Source organism: Carcharhinus amblyrhynchos, chromosome 2 (genome assembly GCF_965287045.1).
Source record: "Carcharhinus amblyrhynchos chromosome 2, sCarAmb.v2.hapA, whole genome shotgun sequence".
In the NCBI taxonomy this organism is placed as follows: domain Eukaryota; kingdom Metazoa; phylum Chordata; class Chondrichthyes; order Carcharhiniformes; family Carcharhinidae; genus Carcharhinus; species Carcharhinus amblyrhynchos.
The window spans coordinates 29,149,992-29,175,880 of NC_137325.1; the positions used below are offsets into that span (position 1 = coordinate 29,149,992).

Consider the following 25,889-nt stretch of genomic DNA (forward strand, 5'->3'; position numbering starts at 1 on the left):
TTCACAGAACATTTAGATAGAAAATTGGCTTCTTGCAAGAATGGTGACAATTACTGTATCGACGACTTAGCCACACAATTACTAACTCATTTATACTCAAAGTCCAACCAATACACTCGATAGCTTTACAGAATCCAAAAGTCATGCATCATTAAGAGACCAAAAAATTAGTGATTGCTAAAGGTCTTGTTCTTGATGTGTTTTCATAGAACTAAAAGAATAGGGATCTGTTTACTTGTTTATTCTAGTGGCTGGTTTATCAGTTTGATTTTCACAGGTTTGAATATATATCTGGGATGGGTCTGCTCTGAACATTGCTACTTTACAAATGAACACTAAATCCGAACACAGATTTAAAGTAGTCAACCAGTTTAGGATGTATGCAAATTAATGGGAATGCTATTTAAGAATTATACATTACCTCTGAAGCTCAAACTGAGAATTCTCACCCTTGTGCTGAAATACCTCTTTCGCGTCGCCCCTCTCTAGTTCTGTAACCTTGCTTCAACCATCCAAGAACTTGGCACTCCTGGCCTCTTGTGCATTCCCAATTTTCTTTGGCTCTCCCTTGGTGACCCTGCCTTCAGTTGTATTGGCTTTAAGCATTGGAATTCCCTCTCTGAAGCACCCTGTCTCTCTTCATATCTTTATGATGTTCCTTAAAACCTCCTCTTTCACCAAGTTTTTGATCCCGCCCTAATATCCCCTGCAGTGTCTCAGTGTAAATTTTTTTTCTAATTATGCTCTTGTGAAGCATTTGAAATGTTATACTACATTAAAGGTACTTTATAAATGCATGTTGTTGTTGACCACTCACAGAGGCAGCAGGGCTGCTTATGCTTTCAGACAGGAGTATAGTAATCTCATGAAGCTGCCAGCCACCTTTATACTTAATATTGTAAAAGGTGATTTAAATTTTAAATTCTCTGTTTCTGTCTCTGTCTTCTTGTTTTCTTCCCCCTTCCCTCTACTGTTTCCCTCAAGCTCTACTATTTAGCACAACGTGCATTACTGAGCGACTCTAATGCAATGACTTTTGGTTAAATGTTATAATTAGAGGACAATGGGAAAAGGACAAGGATTGGGATTGACTGAATAACTCCCCCAAATAGCTAGCACACAGGCATGATGGCTCAAAAAGCCTCCTTCTGCTTTGCATCATAGAACCACAAAATCCCTACCGTGCAGAAAGCCAACATCTGGCTCATCGAGTCTGCATAGAGCCTCCAAAAGAGCATCCCACCTACTTAGGACCTCACACTCCACCTTAATCTTGTAACACTGCACATTAACCATGGCTAATCCACCTACCCAATTTGCACTGAACTGTGGGAGGAAATCAGGGCATCCAGAGGAAACCCACATTGACATAGGGCAAATGTGAAAACCCCACACAGTCACGCAAGACTGGAATTAAACTCAGGTCCATAGCATGCTAACTACTGTGCCACCGTGCCGCATCATTTCAGGACAATAAGAAATAAAACATAATGTTCAAAGATAATTTAACTTTCAACTATGTTACAGTATTGGAGACAAGTGTGCTTTTGGTGAAGGTACCTTCATATTGTACAACCAGAGGGAAAAATATTTTGATTAAATCAGCATTATTAGCTGCCTGGCTAGTTTCCTGGTAAATTTTTTCAGTGATTAAATTATAAAATCAGTAAATTTTAAATCAACCATCTGACCAAGTTCAGGAGACTGTAATGACAAAGATATACTTCATGTGACAATAGTTTCCTCTCAATTTTCACAGATGATCTATGAATTTTAATTAAGTATCATATCCACAGCATCAAGATCCCATACGGAACTGTACCTGCTTACTGAAGTTTGCTCACTATTGATCCATTCGATGAAGATTCTCTTTAATACAAAGTACATAAACACAGGCAATGAAAGCATACTCGTATGGTAAAGCAGGATGATTACCACACATCTGGGACAAGTAAATACACACCAAATACAACTGAGCAGCATTGAAACTGCAAAATTCAGCCTGACTCTGTTCATCTGGTTAATGAAAACCCAATTAGAAGCGGTGTAATTAAAACAATGGAAAAAAATAATATATTTTTAATTATGATCATTAACTGTGTTCTTTGGCTTCCAAACCCAGCAGGCTCAGAGGAATGTGCCAAGTAACGTGATTGCAGTATTCTATATAAAATAGGACGGTTGGTGAAAGCCGCCTTTCGATTTAACAGTAGAAAAAAAGCTGCTCGAGGTGGCACACATTCAGCAGTTCATCTCGTTCCTAGACTTTTAACACTGTAAGCAAAAGCTGATAGACTTGCCACTATTTCTATTGAAGTCTTCACTTTACCCGTGATGAAGGTCATGCAAAGTGATGTGTTCCTTGTGTCTGCACCCATTAGCAAAGTTTCACGTACTCTAACAGTAAGTACTGGCGTGATGTTTTGAGAACGTAAACATCTAAAGAGACTAGAGTTGCGCACACACACACATCAAGAAAGGAGAAGTTAACAGATTAACAGCTGGCTGGCCAGCGAACTGCAAATCATTTATATTTTATTGGCTCTTTTACAGTTAAAGTCTTAAACATGAACACACATGATTTTACAGTGTGAATAAAAATACTCTTCTCATTGGCTAACAAGTTACACATGACTGCATGATCTTGTACTGCAATAAACATGTAAAAAAGTAAAAAAATGTTGCCAATTTTCCTTAAACAAGGTAACATTAAATAAAATGTAAAATTAGTCTTTAATGTTCAACCACGCATTAAAGTGTCCTCAGTATTGTGTGCAAATACCGAGCCTATATTTCTCAGATTTCTTTTTAGGTTGAAGATTGCTCAGTTGACATCAAAGGATCTATCTGAATATCGCCATAGTTACAGCCGTTATCACTGCCAACACAGCCAGGCTTACAGACACTATCTTTACTCTTGGGTCTTTCAGGTTCCAAGGCATTAGGCTTGCACTAAAGGACTTCTCACTAGCACAACGTGCAGGAAGGGCAGTCCCATTCTTACTCAGGATCCTGATTTCCTAGATATGAGAGAGAGAGAGGGAGAGAGAGATTATTCCACTGTTTATTTGGTGTCACCATTGATGAGTTTCACAAGTGAATATGAGAAAACACAAAAGATCCAACCCTGAGGCTGAGCAGGCTTTTCAGACCTAAATCGCATTACAAATGCTGTTAGGCTGTATAACTTCAGAAGATTAGAAAGCTGAATTTATCGATCTTCCCATCTAGCTTGGTAAGACGATACATATATTTTATTCAATTATAGGTCATCTGTTAAATCCTTTTTGCATGCTTTACATAGCTTGCCACATTTGAGCCTTCACCTAAAACAGAAGCAGCTAGCTCCATCATGACAAGATTGATCAACCTGAGCAAAATAAGCTCAGTTAAGCATGAAAATTGAAAAACAACGTGTCCTTAAATAGCAACCTTAACATTCTCTGGTACTTCACAGAAACATTATAAAACAAATATAATGCTTCTGGCCAGTTTGTGATCAGAACTCCCCACTCACCTGATGAAGGGGCACAGCCCCGAAAGGTAGAGTCGTTTGCTACCAAATAATCCTGTTGGGCTTTAACCTGGTGTTGTGAAACGTCTTACTGGGACATATTAAGGCAGCTGACCAAAAGCTTGTCAAAGCATTGGTTTTAAGGAGTGCCTTAAAGGAACAGAAATAGAGCCAAAGCAGCTGCAGGGACAGCCACCAATTCAGAACAGGATATTCAGGAGGCCAAAATTAGGGGGCATTCTCAAAGGGTTGTGTGGCTGGAAAATAAGATAAAGGTAAGAAAGGGTGAAGGGCTGAAGGGTTTTGAAAACAAGGATGAGAATTTTAAAGTGAAGGCATTCTTTAACTGGAAGCTAATGTCAGTCAGTGAGCAAAGGGGTGAAGGGTGAATGGGACTTGACTCAAGTTTGAATACAAGTAGCTGTTGTCAATCAAGTCGCTCCCTCCAGGTGCAACATTTCTGGGCACGAATAAACATTGGTTAAAACAATCACAGAATATGGTCTGTGACACACATTAGAGAGCAAAAGGGGAGAAATCTGTCACAAAAACCTCTGACCTCTACTCTTCACGCCTAACAGACACTCAACATGTATTTATTTTACCCTGAAAGAGAGTTTACTCATTTCAATTAATAAAGTTAACTGCTTTTTATTTGACCTCTGTCCTCCATTCTTTCTTTTGTCTATTTTAGATGATAACTTTGGAATTTGCTCCTCTTTAGCTTATCACCCACTCTTATGACTCTCCTTTCCTTGTACCTTTCCTGGGCATTCTTATTTCTTACTGAACTGTCTCCTACTGGGGTGGCATGGTGGCACAGTGGTTGGTACCGCTGCCTCTCAGTACCAGAGACCTAGGTTTGATTCCCAGCTTGGGTCACAGTCCGTGCGGAGTCTGTGTGGGTTTCCTCCGGGTGGTCCAGTTTCCTCCCCAGTCCAAGAGACGCGCTGGTTAGGTATATAGGCTATGCTAAAATTCTCCCTCAGTGTACCCAAACAGGAGTGTGGCGACTAGGGGATTTTCACAGTCACTTCTTGCACTGTTAATGTATGCCTAGTTGTGACTAATAAATAAATTTTAAACTTTAACTTTTACTTTAACAGTCATGATACATAAAGAACTGGAAGAGGAACAGTAGTGAAATAGCAACTTCAGGTTATTATGGTCCTTTGCTATGTGAGTACTAGCCAACCCTATTCTTGTTAGGTTCTGGCTTGAAACACCATAATCATTTGAGGAATGTAATGCTTGGAAGAACCAAGGGTAAGAAATAACCAAACTAATCTTTACTATACAACCTTGAACAAAACAAACACAAGCAATGTCTAAATAAGCACACTGTGTGGATAAGATAATGATTCCAAACAACATGAGCATCTGCCTGAAACGCAATTCAACAGACAGGGCCCAGCCCAACCTTTTCACTATGGCTTTCATTCTGATTGGCTTTTAAACGTACTCATAAAAACAGACATATGCCATACAGAGAGTGACTCAAGCTGGAAAGTGAACCTGGGTCCCTGGGGCTGTGAGGCAGCAGTGTTAACCACCGTGCCATCCAAAGGGTTGTCCTTTGTTTTAATTTGTTTGAATTTCTCCATTCACCCGAGCTCTCTAACCTCTCAAAGTCTAGTTGATTGTTGTAGAGTTTTAGGTAACTGCGCCCTTATCATTTATGACATCAATTTTGCATGCAATCCTCAAAGCTTTCCCGACAAGTGTTTCCTTAGCACAGCAGACAGGTCAGTCACACTATGATTCAGTAATGGAATTGAAAAGAACTAAAATCGAGAAATCTACAGTCCTACAATTATAGTTACCCTCAGGTACACCGCAGATTTTCTGGTTGCATTGTTCTAACAGCCAGAAGACAGAACTGTCAAGAGTAGATTTCACAAATTCTACAATGGACGAGCCAAAACTGAATAATTCCTGATGCTTTACAAAAAGAATATTGTGGGTGGAATTGTCTGGTCCCATTAATCGCTGCCACATATCCTGGAATGGTGGCTAAATCTCACCAGCAGCCAAAAATGGGCTGCTGCTGATGTGGCCAGGTTCATACCCAGAAAGGACATGAACCTAATTCTCACAAATTATCATACATTACCATCTGGTTATCGGGGTTGAAGCCATAATGTCCACCCACGATGCATCCTCCCAGCGGCAGTGGCATGATGTCACACAGGTGCAAATCACTACTATTTTTCAAAAACCAGTCATGATGACCATATCAGGGCGCAGAGGTGCTTGTAGCCCCTGGGGCTTGAGAGACATACCTGATTATTGCTCATGGCACTGCTCCCGGCAGAGGATCTCCTCCATTGGGGGGATGGAGGGGATCCCGTTCTGTGGTTGGGGAGATTCCCCCTATTCATGGAGGAAGGGGTGCAAGCGGATGGTGTGGGGTTTTCACTGGGGTGAGGGGTCCCAATGTCCATGGCAGGAAGTCCTTTAATGAATGTTTGAGGTCGGGGTATTCTTTACACTTGGCACCCTGATCTCAGATTTCCTGTGCTGCCAGCTCCTTCAGGCCCCGCCCCTCCAGCTCGCTGTGTGATCCTCACCAACGCCCTGAAATTGCACAGAGTGCTGTTAATTCAGATGAGAAAATACAGTTGTGAAGCCAGCAAGTTTCACATAGCTTTTTTTGCCTGATCCAAAGCTTTGTGCAATTTAGGGAATATTGCGCCCCATGTTTCTGCTATTTCCTTTTTTCATTGGTTCCCACGAAGGAGCATGATTTTCTCTACTCTGTTACAGACAGATTGAAAATCAAGATTTTTATTAATTGAAACCCAAAGACATTTTTATTGTTATACACATTTATTCAACGTGTAAACAAGACTGATATCAAAACCTTACTTATTTTCTTTTCACCAGTTTTCCACTGACGTCCCAAAGGGTCAAATCTCTGTGTGAACTTACGGCCACTGTGAAAATACCATCACTCTTGTATAACAAGTTTTAATGGGAAAATGTGCCATTACTTGAAGGCCAATTTGTAATTCTGGTATGCTGCTGGAGACTGGGACATAAAACGTAAATCAAAATGTCCCTTTCCATTTGAAGAAGAAGCTCTTGCATTCATTTATATATTTGCTGCATCTTGAAAATTTTGGTTTAAATGTCTAATTAAAGCTGCCCCCGAGACAGGCAATTTCTGCTAATTAGCAGATTCTACAGATAAAAGGAAGTCCTATGCTGCAGAATATGATATGAAGGTAGAATTTAATAGAAATTCAGCAATTTACAAATCGAAATGTCACCAATTACACAACTGACTGGAGCCCATTTTAAGATAAAATGAAGTGACATTGGATGAAGATACTTCTAATCTGCCAATAGCTAACCTACAAAAGGTGACTTGTTAATGTATTATCCTGCCTAAAACTCCATTGCTTAAGAAATAAAAAAGTGACAGGCTTTTTGGTGGAAACTGGTTGTGGAAAACTTTGAATTTTGCTCAAAATAAAAGTTTTGACTTAAATGCATTTCAGCTCAATATTCTGCAGTATGGGTTTGTGCCATAATATTTTTTCACATGCCAACTTCCCACAGTTTGCATACCATATTATCATGGTGTGGCATTGAATAGAAGCTCTTATTTCCCCACCAATAAAGCCAATTCAGGAGAATTACCACAATCCTTCCTCCAAAGGGCCCAGTGGTCAGTTTCAGAATAATATTACGAAAGGAACAAGTTGCCCACTCACTACCTTGGCCAGGGGTAGTTTGTAAGGTAGAGATAGCTCAAAATGGAAGGAAACAAGGGCATAAAGAAGAAGTGCCAATTTAATAACTGTCACAATGTTTTTGTAATGACACATTTGGATAAGATTTACACTGTATGCCATATTTGGCAATCATGGAAAGTAAAAGTTACCAAGCATTCATTCAAGAAAGTGTTGCCCAATGTAACCTCTAATTTTTGGTTTGGAGTATGCAGTTGATTTGCTTAATTGCACAGTCTTATTTTGCATGATCACGCACAGGGGGTGGTTTAAAACTGGTGGATGGTGTTCGGCCTGGGTGAGAATTTTGTGTTTCCAGGTGGCTTAGAGGGAACATAAGTAATGCTCATTAAAAAGAGGAACTACTTACCCAAAGCCATTTTTAAAATCCAAGTCACTCTTCAAAGAATCTTAATCTGATAGACCATAAGTTCCTTTCAATTCCATTACTGAATCATAGTGTTACTGACCTACTTGCTGTGCTAAGGAAACACTTGTCGGGAAAGCCTTGAGGATCGCATGCAAAATTGATTTGACACCCTGCTTGGATCCCTTGTTTTTAAACTGGAATTCTACATATCACAGTACGCTGTGCTTAAAACTAGCTTCGCCCCTCCTTCCTCCAGAAGTTTAAGAAATTAAATAGTCTCCTATCATCAGGATTCCTCAGTTCATGGTCCATTCTTCAGATAAGCAATTGGCTAAGTTATCTATTTTCATTACTCTTAAAATATGTTCCTGAGATATATAAGAACATAAGAATTCACTTGTCGGTGTATAAAAGTGGCCTGGGGTAACTCTCATGCAGGTTCTTCCCACATTATGCTCAAGCCCAGGAGTGTGCTGTTGAACAAAATGCAAAGCCCAACTCCTCCACAAAACAGTTGACTACTTTAACTCAAGCAAAGCACCACAGCCAATTTTTTTACAGCATTAATGAGGTTGGAAGATAGAAGATGCAATCAACTGGGAATTAATGATTTAGTGTAGTTGATCTCAGGATGGAAAGTCAAAAGATTGTATCAGAAAGAAAGACTGAGAAAGAAATGCTCTACAGTTGGAGTCTTTAGAAAGAATGTGTTAGCAAAAAAGGCTATGTCATAATTTAGCAAAGTAAAGTGGCAAAGAGGAAAAGCCTGGTTACAGAACAGGAGAAACAGAAGAAGAAATTCAAAGGAGAAACGGCCACAAAGAAAGACAGGCAATTAATTGCTTTCAGAGACTAGTTCCTACTGTTATGTAGATAAATGCACCAGCTATTTTGCACAGTAATTGCACAAAGCAATAAGATCAGTAATATTTCATCTGCTTTTGATTGTATAGGTTAAGAAAGAATGATAACTAAATCATTACGAGGCCCCCTGCTCTTCTTTGATTAATGCAGTGGGACCTTCAAGCGCTTTTATGTTCTGTTAATGCCATGAGTAACCTCAAACTAACTTTAACCCACAAGGACTTGCTAAGAATGGGCTTTCCTGGGAGTACTGCACTTGATGAGAACACAGGTCTTGCAAACAATTAAGGCATCTGACTTAAACCACTGGAAAAAGCAAAAGAGAGTCATAGAATAGAACCATAGAATTCCTAGAGTACAGAGGGAGGCCATTTGGCCCATCGGGTCTGTACCGACAACAATCTCACCCAGGCCCTATTCCTGTAACCCTAATTTACCCTGTTAATTCCCTAGCATAGCCAATCAACCTAACCTGCACGTCTTTGGACTGTGGTAGGAAACTGAAATACATGGAGGAAACCCATGCAGACATGGACAGAATGTGCAATCTCCACATAGACAGTGATCCGAGGTTGGAATTGAACCCGAGTCCCTGGCACTATGAAGCAGTATTGCTAATCACTGCGTCGCCCAAGATGTCTTGCTTTAGCATCTTGTCCAAAGGATGACATGCTTTACCAGTGTTACTTTTCTTAATATCACACTACACTGAAGTGTCAGCATAGATTTCAAGTGCAAACTCTTGAAATGGGGTTTGAATTCATAACATTTGAATTAAGTGACAGAACTACTATGCAATGAGCCAAACTGATTATATATGAAATGGAGAAAAAGGAGGATGATGACAATGATAAGAGAAAAATTGGTTGCCTCCCATCTAGGAAAATGTTGGATGCTGTAGAGATTTGTAACAATATAAGTAATCACACAATAAACAAATTTCATTGAGAAAAATTTCCACCTCAGCTCATTTGCAACTCATTCATAAGCAAACTATCAGCACAAGTGAAGAATTCTCCTCTTTCACTCTGGGTTATTTATTACAAAATGGAAGGATGCAAGGTATTCCCTTAAATCATATGCTGCAGTAGCATCATAACAATAATTGAAGAGAATTCCTACATTGATGGGAGTTTGGCTGAATTACTTACAACAGAATAGCTCATATTTGAAGGTTTCATAAATGAATGAAGCTCAGCACCCACATAACAGCCAGTTAAATCTTCAGACAAGCATAAAGCACAAGTCTCAATTTGTCACTATTTTCTTAACATACAAAAAAGTACTGCTGCCTCTGTGCAATAATTAATTATGTCCATAAATCACTGAAGGCCAAATAGGCACCCAACTTGAACACAAATATGATACGAAGACTATGACCAGATGCTAATGTATGCACACTCACACATCAAATGAAAACTGAATTTGAACTGAGTGGAAATTAAATGAATGAGCAATGTTCCTAATGTGCACTGGAGATCACATTTACAAACATTATTACAGATCTTTAATAAAAGAAGTCAGAAAGGGAATAGCAAACACTCATTTATGACTGCAATATGAAAGCATTTTTTAATTTCACGTCAGTGCAGTGGCCTCATTGATTCAGAGCATAAAGTGAACCAAACAGTAGAATTAGTCTGATATTGTAAAAATATACAGGATGATTTTGAGCCCAAACTCTTCAGCTTGCTCAAAATATGGGAGTGCAATTTGTGCAGGCGCGTTTCTGAGTTCCAATCTTACTGGCTCCTCGCCAGTGGAGTAGCATGGATCATGCTGTGGGACCGCAGAAAGTTAATTTTAATATATTAGCATGTCATTAGTGAGCACTTACCAATATTAAGTGGGCGCCGGCATGACATTACACTGGTGCAATTTACGACACCTTCACCTAGACTCCCGTCATGGGGTCTCCCCAGGTAAGTATAGCTCCTGGGAGATAGGCATATGGCCAGGCAGTGGCGCAGCACTGCTCCTTGGCACAGGTCGACACTGTGAGGTTGGCATGGCAGTGCCAACCTGTGCAAAGGGGCTGGCTCCAGTGGGAGTCTCTTGGAGGTGTTGGGGAGAGGCTTTACTTAAATGTGGTGGTGGTGGTCAGGAGTGGACAGAGGAACAGGAGACGCTGGCTCAAATTGTTGCACCTGAGGGTTTCTCTCCAGAAATACACTCTGCCATTTGCTGGTAAGATTTTGCCCATAGAATGTTTAATTAATAACTTTCAGTTCTCATATACTCTGCACTGACACAGAATACAGCAATATTCACTTCAATTCCTACACTTAATGAGGAGATGATGCTTCAGTATTTTAAAAAATTATTGAGAAATTAAAACTCACATTAATTGCTACAGTAGTCTGCTCAGGGAGACCAACTATAGCATCCCAGCTGACTTAGAAATCAAGAACTGAACGTAGAACCTTCTGTTATGTTTGGTTCAGTGTAACCTGAGGAATGCCTTTATCCTTTAGGCAATTGAGAAAGCTGCACTTATTGACACCGAATTTCTCAACTCCAATTCATACTGTGACATTAATTTTGCATTTATTTCTACTCCATGGCCTTTCTGACAAATATACTATTCCTGAGTAAGAATGCAATTTGCTCCATGTTTAAATCTATATCACTCCATGAGTAATGGTGAATGACCTTGTTGCATTTCTGCGATTGCACACTGAGATTGGGAACATTGTGTGTGCATAGGTAAATTCTGGATACACACCATATCAGTGCTCCAAGATGCTGTGCAACCCTATTAAAATTCCCCCAGTTAGATTCCCCTGAGGAACATGATTTTCCATTGAATATGACTGACAGATGTCTTGTTGCCAGGCCACAACAACATGCTTCATTAAGGATGTGCAAAACCTTTTGGGCTTAATTTGTTTTCTTGAGGAAATTGTCTCAAATTTCAACTTTTCCTTTCCCTAATGCACCAAGTTAATTGAAAAGACACAATAATGAGCTGATTCGAAAACATATTATTGTCTGTTAACCAAACTAACAAGTAGATTAAAAATCTTAAGTTTTGAAGAATTCGCCTAAGGAGGGAACTGGTTCCTGCAGGAGAAAGCAGGAAGGATACAGAAGTCTTCCTTCCATTTGCTAGATCTACAGTTGGGTCAAGGTTTACTGTTTTAGGGTAGCTTTCCATTGTCATTGGGGCAAATTATCCCAGTCAAATCATGTCAGAAAGGGTTTTTTAATGTCATAGAATGGTAGAGTGAACTTACATTTAACAGATCAAGGCAACTTTACTATGAGATACTTATCAATGTTCTTCCCTTCTCCCCATCCCTCTTAGAGAGAAGCAAAATATATCTTATAAATCTTTAAATTATAAGGTTTTTCTCAGGAATTCTCTGAGAGCACTTGCTGTTGCGTGGACAACAGTTCCATGGGATTTCTGCTGGACATGTCCCAAAAATGTCAGCCTTGAACTGAATCAAGTTGTGATCTTCTCACAATCAGGGAGCTTGCTGCCATTTATAGTTATAGCTGATATTAATAATGGTCACTGGAGAAAGGTTTTGTAATGCATTGTGATCTTGTGCCCAATACCTGAAAAGTGAGGACAAAAAGGGGACGGGAGAAAGCTGGGAAGAGAAGAAAATGGCACACAAAACACAACTTGAAATTTGTCTTAACTGGAAGCTCTTTGCAGAAGATATTGTAAATCTTATGGATCATTCTGACTTATTATTAGCTGAGAGAAAAGGATGATACAGTGCCATTGGAATGGTCATGTCTACTACTACAAAACTTTAACTGCTGCCTCAATAAGAACTGGACATTTAAAGCATTGGAAAGGTTGGCAATGCAGAACTTACAGCGGCACAAAACTGCCATGACACCCAAGGATGTTCAATCACCATTGCAGGAAACCAACCTACTTCAAAAATTCCAGACTGCGGAAATACCATGCCTCCCATTAAAAAAAAACACATTTCTAAAGAAAACTGAAGATCAAACTTGCAGTTTTCAAGTCTCAGTTTTGATTGCCCTATCTGAAACATGTCCAAGGCAAAGTGAATTATTAACAGATCTTAAAATAAAGCATCACTTTTATTTTATATTGCCCTTGCCTTGTCTTTGTGTATGGACTAATAGATCCTAAGCAGAACATACTTAAATGAGTCATTCAAACTGTACATATGGTTCATCATTTTAAGTAGTGAAGTAATTAAGAAGCTCATTAATGGGCAATTTCTAGTTAACATTTATGAGTGTTGTATTATCTCTGCTTACTGTTTAAATTTCACAGGAGCTGTAGGAGTATGTGTGTTCGTCTTCTGTGTCCAGTGATCGGAGGGGAGGGGAGCACATGATCATTTTACCAACAACTATGTGAGTTTATCAATACACCTAACCAAACCAGCAAAATTCCAGGTACGGTCTTAGATCTGTGATGTTAATAATCTCAGAGTGGCCAGCGGTTCACTTGTGAAGAATGTCCTTGTCATCCATATTATGGATGATTGCATCAACATCAAAGCCTTGATGGAAATCTGGTTGAGGGATGCCGACATCTGCTCCCAAATAAAGCCTCTCAACCTAGCTACATCTTCCATTAGTTGCCCTGACAAGACAGCTACGATGATGTGGAGATGCCAGCATTGGACTGGGGTAAAACAGAAAGGAATCCCATAACACCAGCCACCTGATGAAGGGACAACCTGTCCTGAAAGCTTGCAGCTTTTGCTACAAATAAACCTGTTTGAACTTTAAACTGGTGTTGTGGGATTTCTTTCTGTTAAGACAGCTACGATGGCAGTGTGGCGGTTATTACTAAGCCTTACCTTGGTCTGAGGTGTGCCTGTCCCTGGAAATGCTGGCTGCTACTGTTGTTAGGGGGATTCCTGCCTTCCAGGTCTTTTTAAGCTCTTGTTACTGTTGCTGCTAGGCAAATCCTTAACATTCTTTATCTTTAGGCTTGAATTTTCAATGTATTCCTGGTTGGAATTCATGGGAGCATCCCTGCATAGCCATGAGGTGCATATATAGGCCCAACTTTGCCTCTCTACCTTTTTGTGCAACACCTCCCCCCCACCTCACCTCAACCGCCCCCATTTGCACAGCCAAGGCTCATCATTTTTATTAATAAAAAGACTGAATATTAATAAAAGACTGAGTAAAATCAAGGCTCAGAGTGGTTCGGAGAGGTGAGTAGCATAAATACACTGAAGAAAAATATATGAGGGAGAAAGGAATAGAAGGTGATATTGTGGAAGGAGGTGTAAGTGGAGCGTGAACATCAATATAGGCCTATTGTGCTGAATAACCAGTTTCTGTGTTGTAAAATCTATGCAATTCTAGGTAAATTCCATGTTCGCCTTATGGATTACTTAAAGCTTACTTAAACATAACATTACGTAATTGCGTACTTAGAAAATGCACAAAAAAATTGATAAAACTGGGAAAAAGGGACGAGATGATGGGAAAATAATACACTGAGCCATTTGGTAATCCTGATACAGCTGGTCAGGACACTAGGATAATGAAAGCAGGACATCTGCTTATCTTGTCATTCTGATTAGCAGACTGGGGAAAGCATAATGAAAACATTCTCTGCCTCACCAGTCTGTACTTGTAAAGTAGGAGTACAAATGGGACATATGCAGTTTCTCTAAGCAAAGTTTCTGGATTCATTTTCAAAACAGTCATCTCCAGATGTTTCCTTTTCAAATACAGTAGTTTTCTTATGTTGAAAATCCCACATAACTGTGGGGCAAGAATACAGCAAAATAAATTAATTCAGAGTCTGTGGACCAGTGGAAAGATACATTCTATTACAATATGGTATTGTAATACTTAACTTCTGCCATTACAAGAATTCTGCAATTCACCAACTGCATCCAGTAAACCAAATATTCCACCAACGCAATACTGAACAAACCAGCAGTTTTCTCTGAGACGGATTGACTCAGTGGGTAGATATACTGTGTAGCATGTCAGTACAGAGCTGAATGTTCTTATTGGACAGCAGTTGGAGTACTTCATTTAATCAATCTCAATGCCTCTGGGTTTAGGAAGGGGGAGACCAGCCAAAATGCCGGTTCCTGATCACAAAGTTGGGCCAAATGGAAGTGCCAACACATAAACTTCAGATGAGAACAGTGTTGGATTGGCTGAGATGTCCTTCAAAGTTCAATATCTCAGGAACATTCTGTGAGGTGTGGATATTTTGATGAGGTACATAGAGAATTAGTGGCAGCTATTACACTGCACTTGAGCAACTAGAAAGTTGTAGTGAAATGTAGGGACATGATCAAGTCTTGATTCTTTTGAATTCCAGTTTTCACTTCTGGCTGACATGATGATCAAATGCAGTTAACAAACCAAAACAAAATCTATGACTAGATAAAACTTTACTGAATGACAATGTTTGCTTGTTAACTATATGTAAGGAGTATAAGCACATGGAATTAACATGCCATTTAAAACCGTGATAGGCCTTTCCTGGATCTGAACATACCTATCAGAAGGTCTGTGTTGTGATAGACTGGAGAGTTGAGTTTGCTGATTTCCAATTATAGATAACAAAGATCATTAATTTGTGATGCTGCAAGTCGAAGTAGTTGATGAATAAATGTCAAGGTGTATATTTGTGTACACAAGCATGTGATTGTGTGACCGATTGCATATGCATAGAAGAATTTGCGGATACAATATCGTAATTAATCAGTCAAAGCCTGAGAGTCTGGCAGACAACTAGTTTAGCTATTCAACAACAGATCTGGCTGAACCACATCAATTGTTTTTTGGATTCACTCTCCACTGCCAAAACCATTCAGGGTCATCTTAGAGAGTAACAATAACCCCTGGCTTCTTTTCATTGTGATATTAGGGACCAGTTCAGAAACTCCAAGGTATATTATGAAGTTAGTTTAGACCCCTGACTATTTTTGATTTTGGCATTAGTCTAAGCATAAAGTGTTTCACTTCAGGTATGATCCTATTGACTCACTAGAAAGCTTTTATTAAAACAAACTTTATTTAACAACATAGTTAAAATTTAACAAAAATGATTAGCATAACATTTACCAATTGAAACTTAAGTATGGCAAGGTATAATTTTGAACTGCTAGCTATTTCTATTAGTTCCAATTTAAGCAATATCTCCAAAAACGTCAATTCCTCGGAATCAGTTAGCAAGACACAGGCTTAAGTGAATTTCCAATCCTCCAGCCCTTCAACCCCGCTGGACAGAGATACAGAGAGATATCCATCTTCTGAATCTCAGACAGCAGCTGCTCTACATCAATGGGAAACAGTAGAAAGGGTCGAGAGCTACAGGTTTTTAGATGTCCAGATCACCAACAACCTGTCCTGGTCCCCCATGTCAACACTATAGTTAAGAAAGCCCACTGACACCTACTTTCTCAGAAGACTAAGGAAATTTGGCATGTCAGCTACGACTCTCACCAACTTTTACAGATACACCATAGAAAGCACCCTTTCTGGTTGTATCACAGCCTGGTATGGCTTCTGCTCTGACCAAGACCGCAAGGAACTAAAAAAGATTGTGAATGTCACCCAATCCATCACACAAACCAGTCTCCCATTCATTGACTCTGTCCACACTTCCTGCTGCTTCAGCAATGCAACCAGCATAATTAAGGACCCCATGCACCTTGGACGTTCTCTCTTCCACCTTCTTTCTTCGGGAAAAAGATACAAAAGTCTGAGATCACGTACCAACTGATTCAAGAACAGCTTCTTCTCTGCTGCTGTCAAGACTTTTGAATGGACTTGTCTTGCATTAAGTGGATCTTTCTCTACACCCTAGCTATGAATGTAACACTACATTCTGCACTCTCTCATTTCCTTCCCGATGAACAGTATGCTTTGTCTGTATAGCATGCAAGGAACAATACTTTTCACTGTAACTTAATACCTGTGACAATAATAAATCAAATTAAAAAAATCCAGAGGAAGATCTATCTTCACACAGCAGAACTCCATTGACAGAGGGGGAGGAATCACCTCTTGCCTTTAGCAGGCTTCTGGAGAGAAATACCTATTTTCTAGCAGGTCCCCAGAATTCAATTTTCAGAAAGAGAAAGACAAAAAAAGAGCTACTACACTTTTCCAGAGTCAAACTGGAACTGCCTGCTTTTTCTTCCCACTCTGCAAGCCTAGCTCCCCCGATGCCTAATTTTCTTCTTGTCAATCAACCTAATCAAACCCTACTCTGAAAACTCAGGGAACACCCTTAACATAACATATCTGCATTAGCCCAGATTAAAGTTAACACTCCAATAATTAGGAGCAAATAACCTTCTGCTATTGCATGTAAGTTGCTGGGTTGCTGTTGTTTGTCCATCGTCATTGATGAGGACCTCAACACCATTAGTCATTTTGAGGCTGGTTGCTGTGCGTCCGAAGATGACTAATCAGGCCGATTTGGGCATGGAATGTTCTGACACATATTGGACAGATTTGTGTAGACACTGTAGTTGTTGCACTGATGGCTCTAGACTTGCGCAGCTCGTGCTTAAGTTGTGCTTCAGCAATACAATTTGCTTTGTGAGCTTGACAGCCTTTATGGATGAGGCAGCGCCAGGTAGGGCGGTTTTGTGCCAGCTTTTCCCAGGTAGTCGTGTCAATGTCAAGCAACTTCAGGGAGGCCTTGAGTGTGTCTTTGAAACGTTTCTTCTGCCCTCCATGTGAACGTCTTCCAGCAGAGAGTTCCCCAAAAAGGATCTGCTTGGGTATGTGCTCATCTGACATACGGATGATATGACCTGCCCACCGGGTCTGCGCTCTCATCAGCAGTGTGTGGACTGATGGTAGACTTGCTCTAGAGAGAACGTCAGTGTCTGGTACTTTGTCTTGCCATCGGATGCGTTATATTCTGTAAAGATAAGTCATGTGGCTAAGCAAGTGGGCGAGGACCTGGCAGATGGAGTATAATGTTAGCAAGTGTGAGGTTATCCACTTTGGCAGAAATAATAGTAGGAGGGATTATTATTTAAAAGGCGAAAAGCTGCAGCATGCTACGGTGCAGAGGGACCTGGGGGTCCTCATGAATGAGTTGCAAAAAGCCAGTCTGCACGTGATCAAGAAGGCGAATGGGATGTTGGCCTTTATAGTGAGGGGGTTAGAATATAAAAGTAGGGAAGTCTTGCTGCAACAGTATAGGGTACTGGTGAGGCCGCAGCTGGAGTAGTGTGTGCAGTTTTGGTCGCCGCACTTGCAGAAGGATATATTGGCCTTGGAGGGAGTGCAGAGGAGGTTGACTAGGCTGATACCGGAGATTGACTAGGCTGATACCGGAGATGAGGGGGTTGGACTATGAAGAGAGACTAAATAGACTGGGTCTGTACTCATTGGAGTTTAGAAGGATGAGGGGGGATCTTATGGAGACGTATAAGATAATGAAGGGGATGGATAGGCTAGAGGTAGGGAGATTCTTCCTGCTTAGAAAGGATAGCAGGACTCGAGGGCACAGCCTCAAGATAAGGGGGGGGCAGTTTAGGACGGAGTTGAGGAGGAACTTCTTCGCTCAAAGGGTGGTGAATCTCTGGAATTCTCTGCCTGTTGAAGTGGTAGAGGCTACCTCGCTAAATATATTTAAGTCACGGGTAGATAGGTTTTTGATAGACAAGGGAATTAAGGGAAATGGGGAGGGAGCAGGAAAGTGGAACTGATCCACTTCAGATCAGCCATGATCTTATTGAATGGTGGGGCAGGCTCGAAGGGCTAGATGGCCTACTCCTGCTCCAATTTCTTATGTTCTTATGGAAATGATTGAGCAGTCTTGCATGCCTTCAATACACAGTCCATGTTTCACAGGCGTACAGGGGGGTAGTGAGTACCACAGCGCCGTAGACCTTCAGTTTTGTTGCTGGCTGATTCCTCAATATTCCCATACAGTGGAGCGCAGTCTACTGAAAGCAGAACTTGCCTTTGCTATTCTGCAGTTAACTTCTGTATCAATAGTCACTGCTTGGGAGAGGGTGCTGCCAAGATAAGTGAACTGGTCCACTGCCTGTAGTTTCTGCCCTTTGATTGTGATTATGGGTTCTGTGTATGGTGCATGAGGAGCAGGCTGGTGCATGACTTTTGTCTTTTTAATGTTGATAGTGAGTCCAAAGTTGTCACAAGCCGTGGAAAATTTGTCCATACTGACTTGCATCTCTGGCTCTGAGCCAGCATACAGGGCGCAGTCATCGGCAAACAGGAAATCTCTCGGAACAGTCTCTTTCACTTTGGTAATAGCTTGAAGTCTCCTCAGGTTGAAGAGCTTCCCATCCACTCTGTACTTGAGGCTGATTCCAGCAACACTGTCCTGGAAGGCGTCATTCAGCATGGCAGTAAACATCATGCTAAATAGTATGGGTGTGAGCACACAGCCCTGTTTCACGCCAATGGTGACTGGGAATGCCTCAGAGGATTCTCTGCCATCCAGTATTCTGGCCATCATGGAACTGGCGTATCATCTGAATGAATTTGGCGGGGGGGGGGGCAGCCGAACTTTGACATGATGCTCCACAAGCCTTGTCGCCTTACAGTGTCGAAGGCTTTCGCGAGGTCAACAAAGGTTGTGTAGAGCTCGCAATCCTGCTCCTGACGCTTCTCCTGAAGTTGGCACGCAGCAAAAATCATGTCAGTAGTCCCAGAACCTTTGCGGAAGCCACACTGTGACACTGGAAGCAGGCCCAGCTCCAGATGAGTGACCAGGCGATTTAGCAGGACTCTTACAAGGGTTTTTCCTGTGATGGAAGTTGCTGGGTATACACAATTCGACATCATAATAAAAGTTGAAGTACAAAACAACCCCTTCACCAGAAACATGACATAAAATACATTTCTTAAAGGCACATTACTGTCACAGTGATTATCTCTTTAACCCTTCTCCACAGCCCCTTCACCCTTAGGTGCAACAAATGTGAGGAGCTCATGGACTTCTTTGTCACCAAGGGCGAGACTGTCTGTTCAACTACTTAGATTCATAGTACAGTGCAGAAGAGGCCATTTGGTCCATTGAGTCTGCACCAACTCTTTTACTCAGGTCCTGTTCCCTCCCACACATTTCCCATGGCTAATCCCATGGGTACAGATCTTGGGACACTAAAGGGCAATTTAGCATGGCCAATCCACATAACCTGTAAAACTTTGGACTATGGGAGGAAGCCAGAATACCCAGAGGAAACCCATGCAGACATGGGGAGAACGTGAAAATTCCACACGGTCACCCAAGTCTGTAATTGAACCATGGTCCCTGGAGGTGTCAGGCAGCTGGGCTAACCACTGTGCCACTGTATTGCCCCCTTCTGCTGCTTCCCCACATCCCTTTCCCACTAAACCAAACCTCTGCTGAGACTCCTCTGTGTCCAAACCCTGAACCACTGGCCTCTTTCTGTCTCTGCTCTAACCTGTTCCCTGTTCAAGCTCACCTTGTCCAATGACACCCATCTCTAACTCTCTTTGATCACATTACCACTGTCAATTTGTTTTCCAAACCCCAACTTAACAGAGACTGTAAATGCTTTTTTCTTCATAGTTGTATCCCCTTCACTTTCAAAGCCACTTCATTTCCCTCCACAATATCGAGCCCTTTACAATTGTCAACTATTGCCCCATTTCAAACCTCACATTCCTCTTTAAAGTCCTTGAACATGTCATTACTTCCCAAATCTCTTCACCACCTGCATGCTTATATCACTTCAATTAGGATTTCCCTCTGTACTGAAATGACCTAACCAAAGTTACAAATGACCTTCTTTCTAATTGTTACTAATGTGCATTATTCCTACTTTACACTGTGCAGCCTTTGACTGTGTGAGCCACACCACTCTCCTCCAGTGCTTATCCTGCATTATCTACCTCAGAGGAACTGTCTGTTTATACTCTTACTTGTCAAATTGTAGATTTCTGGAAATGACTTCACTTCCTACCTAGCATTGCTACCTCAGGAGCTCCACAAGGAATTAGTCTTGCCTCTCTCCTATTCATCATCTATATACTGACCCTTGGCTACATCATTTAAGGACATGAACTTCAATTTTAAACCCTTTAACTGGCAGAGTGTGCCACAGAGGGGACTAAATCATCATTATCGTGCAAGCTAACCCCATTCTGGAACATTTAAATCTTTACAAACTCAGATGAAACCACTGACATGGCTTCTGCAATCAGCAGCCTAATTAGCATTTACAAGTCACAGCCTGATTACATCAGTGACTTAAACTTAACTGTAACTGGAAGTTCACACTGCCTTCTGCCTGGCAGCAGAATTGAGGAAGAATGTGCCAATTGTCCAAGCAGAGCAATATGGTGGCACAGTGGTTAACACTTCTGCCTCACAGCAACAGTGACCTGCGTTTAATTCCAGCCTTGGGTCACTGTCAGTGTGGAGCTTGCATGTCCTCCCTATGTCTGCATAGACTTCCTCCAGGTGCTCCAGTTTCCTCCCACAGTCCAAAGATGTGCAGGTAAGGTTGATTGGCCATGCAAAATTGGCCCTCGGTGTCAGGGGGGCTAGCAGGATAAATATGTGGAATTTCAGGGATAGGGCCTGGGTGGGATTGTTGTCAGTCCAGGATTGATGGGCCAAATGGCCTCCTTTTGCATTGTAGGTATTCTGTGATTTTATAATGCTTAAGACTAGTTCCTTCTAGCACTCCTCGTGGGCTTAGAGAAATAGGATTGCTACCCCCATGCTTCTTGAGAAAGCTGTCAACCTCAACCTCGACCCTGGTCATCTGCTTACCTAACTCATGACCCCATCTTCTGCTTCCCCCTCTCTTGATAACTGCCCTGATCTTCTGCCTTCCTAATTTGTGACCTTGAATCTCTGCCTCCTCTAGCCAAGGATACTGCCTTACAGTTAATAAACTTTTTCCCTTCATCGCTTCCTATCTTCATCCCATTTGCAAATTTTTATTTAGTTTCATGTGGAAGATTTAAATATACATATTTTTAAGACATTCTTGGTTTGCACCCTGCATGTCTCAGAGAGGATATTTCCCCGAATTGGTTGAAGAGCTTCACTGTTGCTTGACCTGTTTACAGACGCCAAAGATTCTCTGTAAAGGATGTTGCTGCGAAGCTAATAACAGATTCGCAGAAACTTCCACTGACATCTCTGGAAAATTGTGCAGAATGTGAACTACAAAGGCAGTTCCTTCACCTCTGAGAGCAAAAATACGGGCAAGTATGCCAAACTTCATCTGCCCATTTTACTCCCTTTAGTAGGATACAGTATTTATTGAGAAATAGTTTAATCTGCTCACTTGGCAATAGCAGTAAGCGATAAAGAGAATTGGCATTGGTCAGACATCTGAAACACGCTTTGTGTTTAATGTTGCAGCAAATCATTGTAATAACTAGTCTACAGTTGAAAGGAGCTTGCTTTTATTGACAAATGTCGTAGTAACACATCACCTGACGACATTGAGCATGCTATGCAAAATCTCTTTGAAGAATGCACACAAATCAATTACCTGTTTGTAAAAGCAAATGAAACCTACAAAAACTAATTCTCATTTTTGTTTTTGGTTTATTTTCTACCCTTAACATCTTTTGCAAATGTAGATCTGGGATGAGATTTCCAAGCCTCCTAACTGCGCGTTTCCCACCAGCGAGAAGTGGCACATTGTTTGCTAGCAGCGGGATTCTCTGGTCCTACCGCTGTCAATGGAAATTCCCATTAATGTCACCCCATGCTGGCAGAAAATCCAAGGGCGTTGTGTTTGCTGCCTGTGGGTCCAGAGAATCCTGCCAGGTGAACGGCAGAATTCCGGTCCCAGTGTTGATCCTAATATCCTTGCAGCAATTCATACAATTTCCCAAAAGTAACGATCCTCACTTGGGTAAAAAAAATACAGTAGAAAATGGAGGGCCCGAAAACAGGTAAAGAAAGAAAATCTGCTGAGAAGTAGTGTCATTGACTCCTCTTTCTCTGTGATGGGTATTCAAACATACAGGAAACATATAGTTAACTTCTCAGCACATTGCACCTTTTCATTTGATATCCAAAGACCTAGTGAGAGAAATCCATTCACACTGTAGCAATGGTAACGGAGGTTTAGCTTCATTCCCGGAGGAAGGCAGCACCATGGTCTCCTGCCTACTAGTCTGTACAACATTCTTTAGTACTGAATGAATTTCTCTCTCCTAATCCTTTTGCAACTTAGAAATTAATTGCATCACATAGGAACACATCCCACGTTGTTGTCATTCATCTACATTCGATGTTCAGAACACAGGAATGGGGTAGGCCATTCCACTTCTCCCTCCCCAGTCAGTTCCAACATTCATTTAGTTGACGTGCATTTTCACTCCATCTACTTGTCTTGGACTGCAATCTTTAAGAGCCTGCCTAACAAAAAAATTAACAATCGCTGTTTTGAAATATTCCATTGACCTCGGGTGGGATTTTCTAGCCATTCCCACTAGCAGGATCTTCCTGTCCTGCCATAGGTGACCTACCCTGGTGGGTTCCCTGTCGGTAGGGAAGGCATGCCAGACTAAACAAAGTAGACTTCGGTGGGACAGGAGATTCTGCTAGCAGCCAATGGTGAGCCGCATCCACTGCTGAGAAACACATCCTGGCTCTAGTCTCAACTGCCTTTTGAATTTCAGATTTCTACTGTGCTTTGTACCATTCAACAGCATACTAATATAACTAAGATCCCATTCCCTGTCAATATAACAATCTACTTTACTGGTAAGCACACATTTAGTTGGTGGCAAAAGGGTTTATTCACACCAATAAGTGAGATGCAGATTCTCATGACACACTGCTACTTTTCATAATGAAAATCAGTGAAAAATACCTTCCAAATGGTAATGGGTTTACTGAAGGTATATTTCTTGACTTTGGCCGTCAGGCCAAATTAGCCGAAATATCTGTTCAAGACCAAACCTTTCTTTTGGCTAGCTTGTTCTTCATTTTCTTTCCAAACATAAAATGGCATTCCCTCTACTCTGCTTAGTAAATGTTCTACTATCAGTTTCTATGGCTATGAAATTTTTCAATATTTAATATTTTTATTCATTCAATACACTTTCACCTCTGGAGATCTCATCCTCTGGCAAAACATGCCTGCATTTTTGAAGATGGCAGTTTTCAGTTATGCAAAATGGGAACTGCTAGTTGCAAATATCGTCTTGTTATCAACCCAGTTCACAGCAAAAACTCTGCTAACTATCAGGTTATAAATGACCAAAGTCACAATTAGTAAAGAAATACAAAATATAACAAAACTTTATCATATTAACAGTCATCTACAAGTGCTTTTTAATTAGAGGTGCAAATTTTCTAGAGAAATCTAGTTGAACTGAATTACACAAGAAAATACTTTCTCATGCATTAATCCGTTGCTGCATGTTATTTTTGTAGGGTAGTAACTCAAAAACATTTGTACTTTCAGGGAGATCAAACGATGCGCAGAAATCAGATACACATTTTAATTTCACACTCCATCAAGTTTTGTAGCTTTGGCTTTGATCAATGAAAAGGCTTACCTTGCTGACCCACCTGCATCAAGTCACACATGGAGAGAATTCTAAGAGACTATGGAAGGGTTAAACGAAGAAAACTCATGTCACCTACCTCGGTCACCCCTGATACTTCACCCCTTAGTAATGGTTTGACGATTGAAGGCATGTGGATTTTCCCATTTTGTGCTGGCTTTCCCTTCATAAAATGTTTCCCTGCTTCATAAATATCCACCTCAATCATTTTCCCCAGAAGTTCTGGTTGCTTGGGCACCAGGACCTTTGTGAGAAGGGAAAGAATGGGGAGGGGGTGGGGACAGAGAAAAAAGACTAATTTTTACACAGCAAAAATAAACAACCAAAATTTAGAGCTTCAAGACTAAATGGAAAAAACATGTTGGTAAATTGAGCAAGGGGGGGTTAATTGACTGCAACGTAGTTGAGACTATTTTCTTTCGCTAATTTCTTTCCTTTACCTTTTCTTTGAATTTAATTTTCCTCTTTCATATTGTTCATTATTTCATCCACTTTCATTTCATTATTTCCCCTCCCGTCCAGCTACTTGCCCTTTAATTTTGGAGAGGTTGAAGAGCCATAAGCAATAGCGCTGTCTCAGCATTAACTAAATTAACCAAACAAAAGCATACGAGCATACAAAACCGATGGGCAGGAAAAGACAAACTTGTTCTACACCATAAAGGTCAGAGCATGATCGCTAAGTACCAACCCAACCACAATCAGATCGACCCGTTCTGCTCCTAACTCCATCAAACACTCCATCAAGCCATTTCATCTCCTGAAGGACAAGGAAAAGCTCAGGCAAATAAAGGGAGGGGGAATAATCTGGAAGTTTCTCTCTGATCCTCTCAGACGATCAAAACCAATTCAAGAGTTTGCAAATTCTGGAATTCCCAGGATAGAAGGTTCGCTTCTGAAAGAGGCCTGCAACAAATGCATTCACATTTAGAATAACTGCATGGCAGCAAGGCTGAAGTCCAAACTGGTTAGAGCAGCCTACTCATCACACAGTAGCTCACTGAGGCCAATGGCAGATTTGCTGTTTGCAAATTATGGTGAAGCTAATAAAATCTAGTTGGATTCTTAGAAACGAATCCTGAAATAACCGTACACTCATTCCCCACCACATGACAAATTAATATTTTTGCTGTTCGGTGCTGATAATGAAAATTAGCTACCTGCTTGCAAAATTGCAAATTATTTATTCTTGGAAGCACAGGATTCTTGATGACATGTGGCTTTTAGCAAGACTTTTAAATATCACTTGAAGAGAAATACAGCTGTACATGGCCAGTGGAGATGCTATCATGAAATCATAATCTGATTCACTGAGAGATTAAAGTAAGTTTGAGGAAATATGTAATCAGCAGACAATACACGTATGTGGCTATTTTTCTACCAAAGTGGAAACCAGCTGCAGGCAACATAATGTTAAAGGGCTGCTAGCATCATGCAAATTTGACTGTGTTATTGCATATACGTTATACATATGCGTAACATCACTGAACCACATGGGTGTGGTATAGTGAACATGAATATTATCCCTTATCCCAAATCAAACACACTTTCATAAGGGCAAAGCCTCTTTAAACTGCTTTCACCACACGCTGCCAATTAAAGATCGCCATAACTTGTGCTCTTACTTCATCACTGCAGAAAGGATTTTTGACAGGTTACAGGGATTGTGTAGGTTCACATATTAAGGAAATTCTCCTCATATCTAATTCTACACAACACAATTAAACAAATTAAAAAGGGGAGCTTAATGGAAGTGTCAAATTGAAAAAGCAAAGATCAATTTTTCTTTTTAGGTTTCTATACCAAGAATCATAGAGTGTTTATGACACAGAGAGAGATCACTTGGTCTATGATGTCTGAGCTGGCCAACAAACAGCCAAAAGTCTGACAACACCAGGTTTTAGTCCAACCGATT

The 25,889-nt window shown here is 40.8% G+C and overlaps 1 protein-coding gene across 1 annotated transcript in view; it reads right to left on the minus strand.

Annotated features, from left to right (window-relative positions):
- Positions 1–2,486: 2,486 nt before the first annotated feature.
- The window catches only part of cdkal1 (CDK5 regulatory subunit associated protein 1-like 1), a 658,662-nt gene continuing 635,259 nt past the window's right edge, over positions 2,487–25,889 (minus strand). The window contains 2 exon segments of the mRNA XM_080203976.1: positions 2,487–3,020; positions 24,054–24,218. Of these exon segments, the coding sequence (XP_080060102.1) occupies positions 2,844–3,020; positions 24,054–24,218 (342 nt within the window). The 3' untranslated portion in view covers positions 2,487–2,843.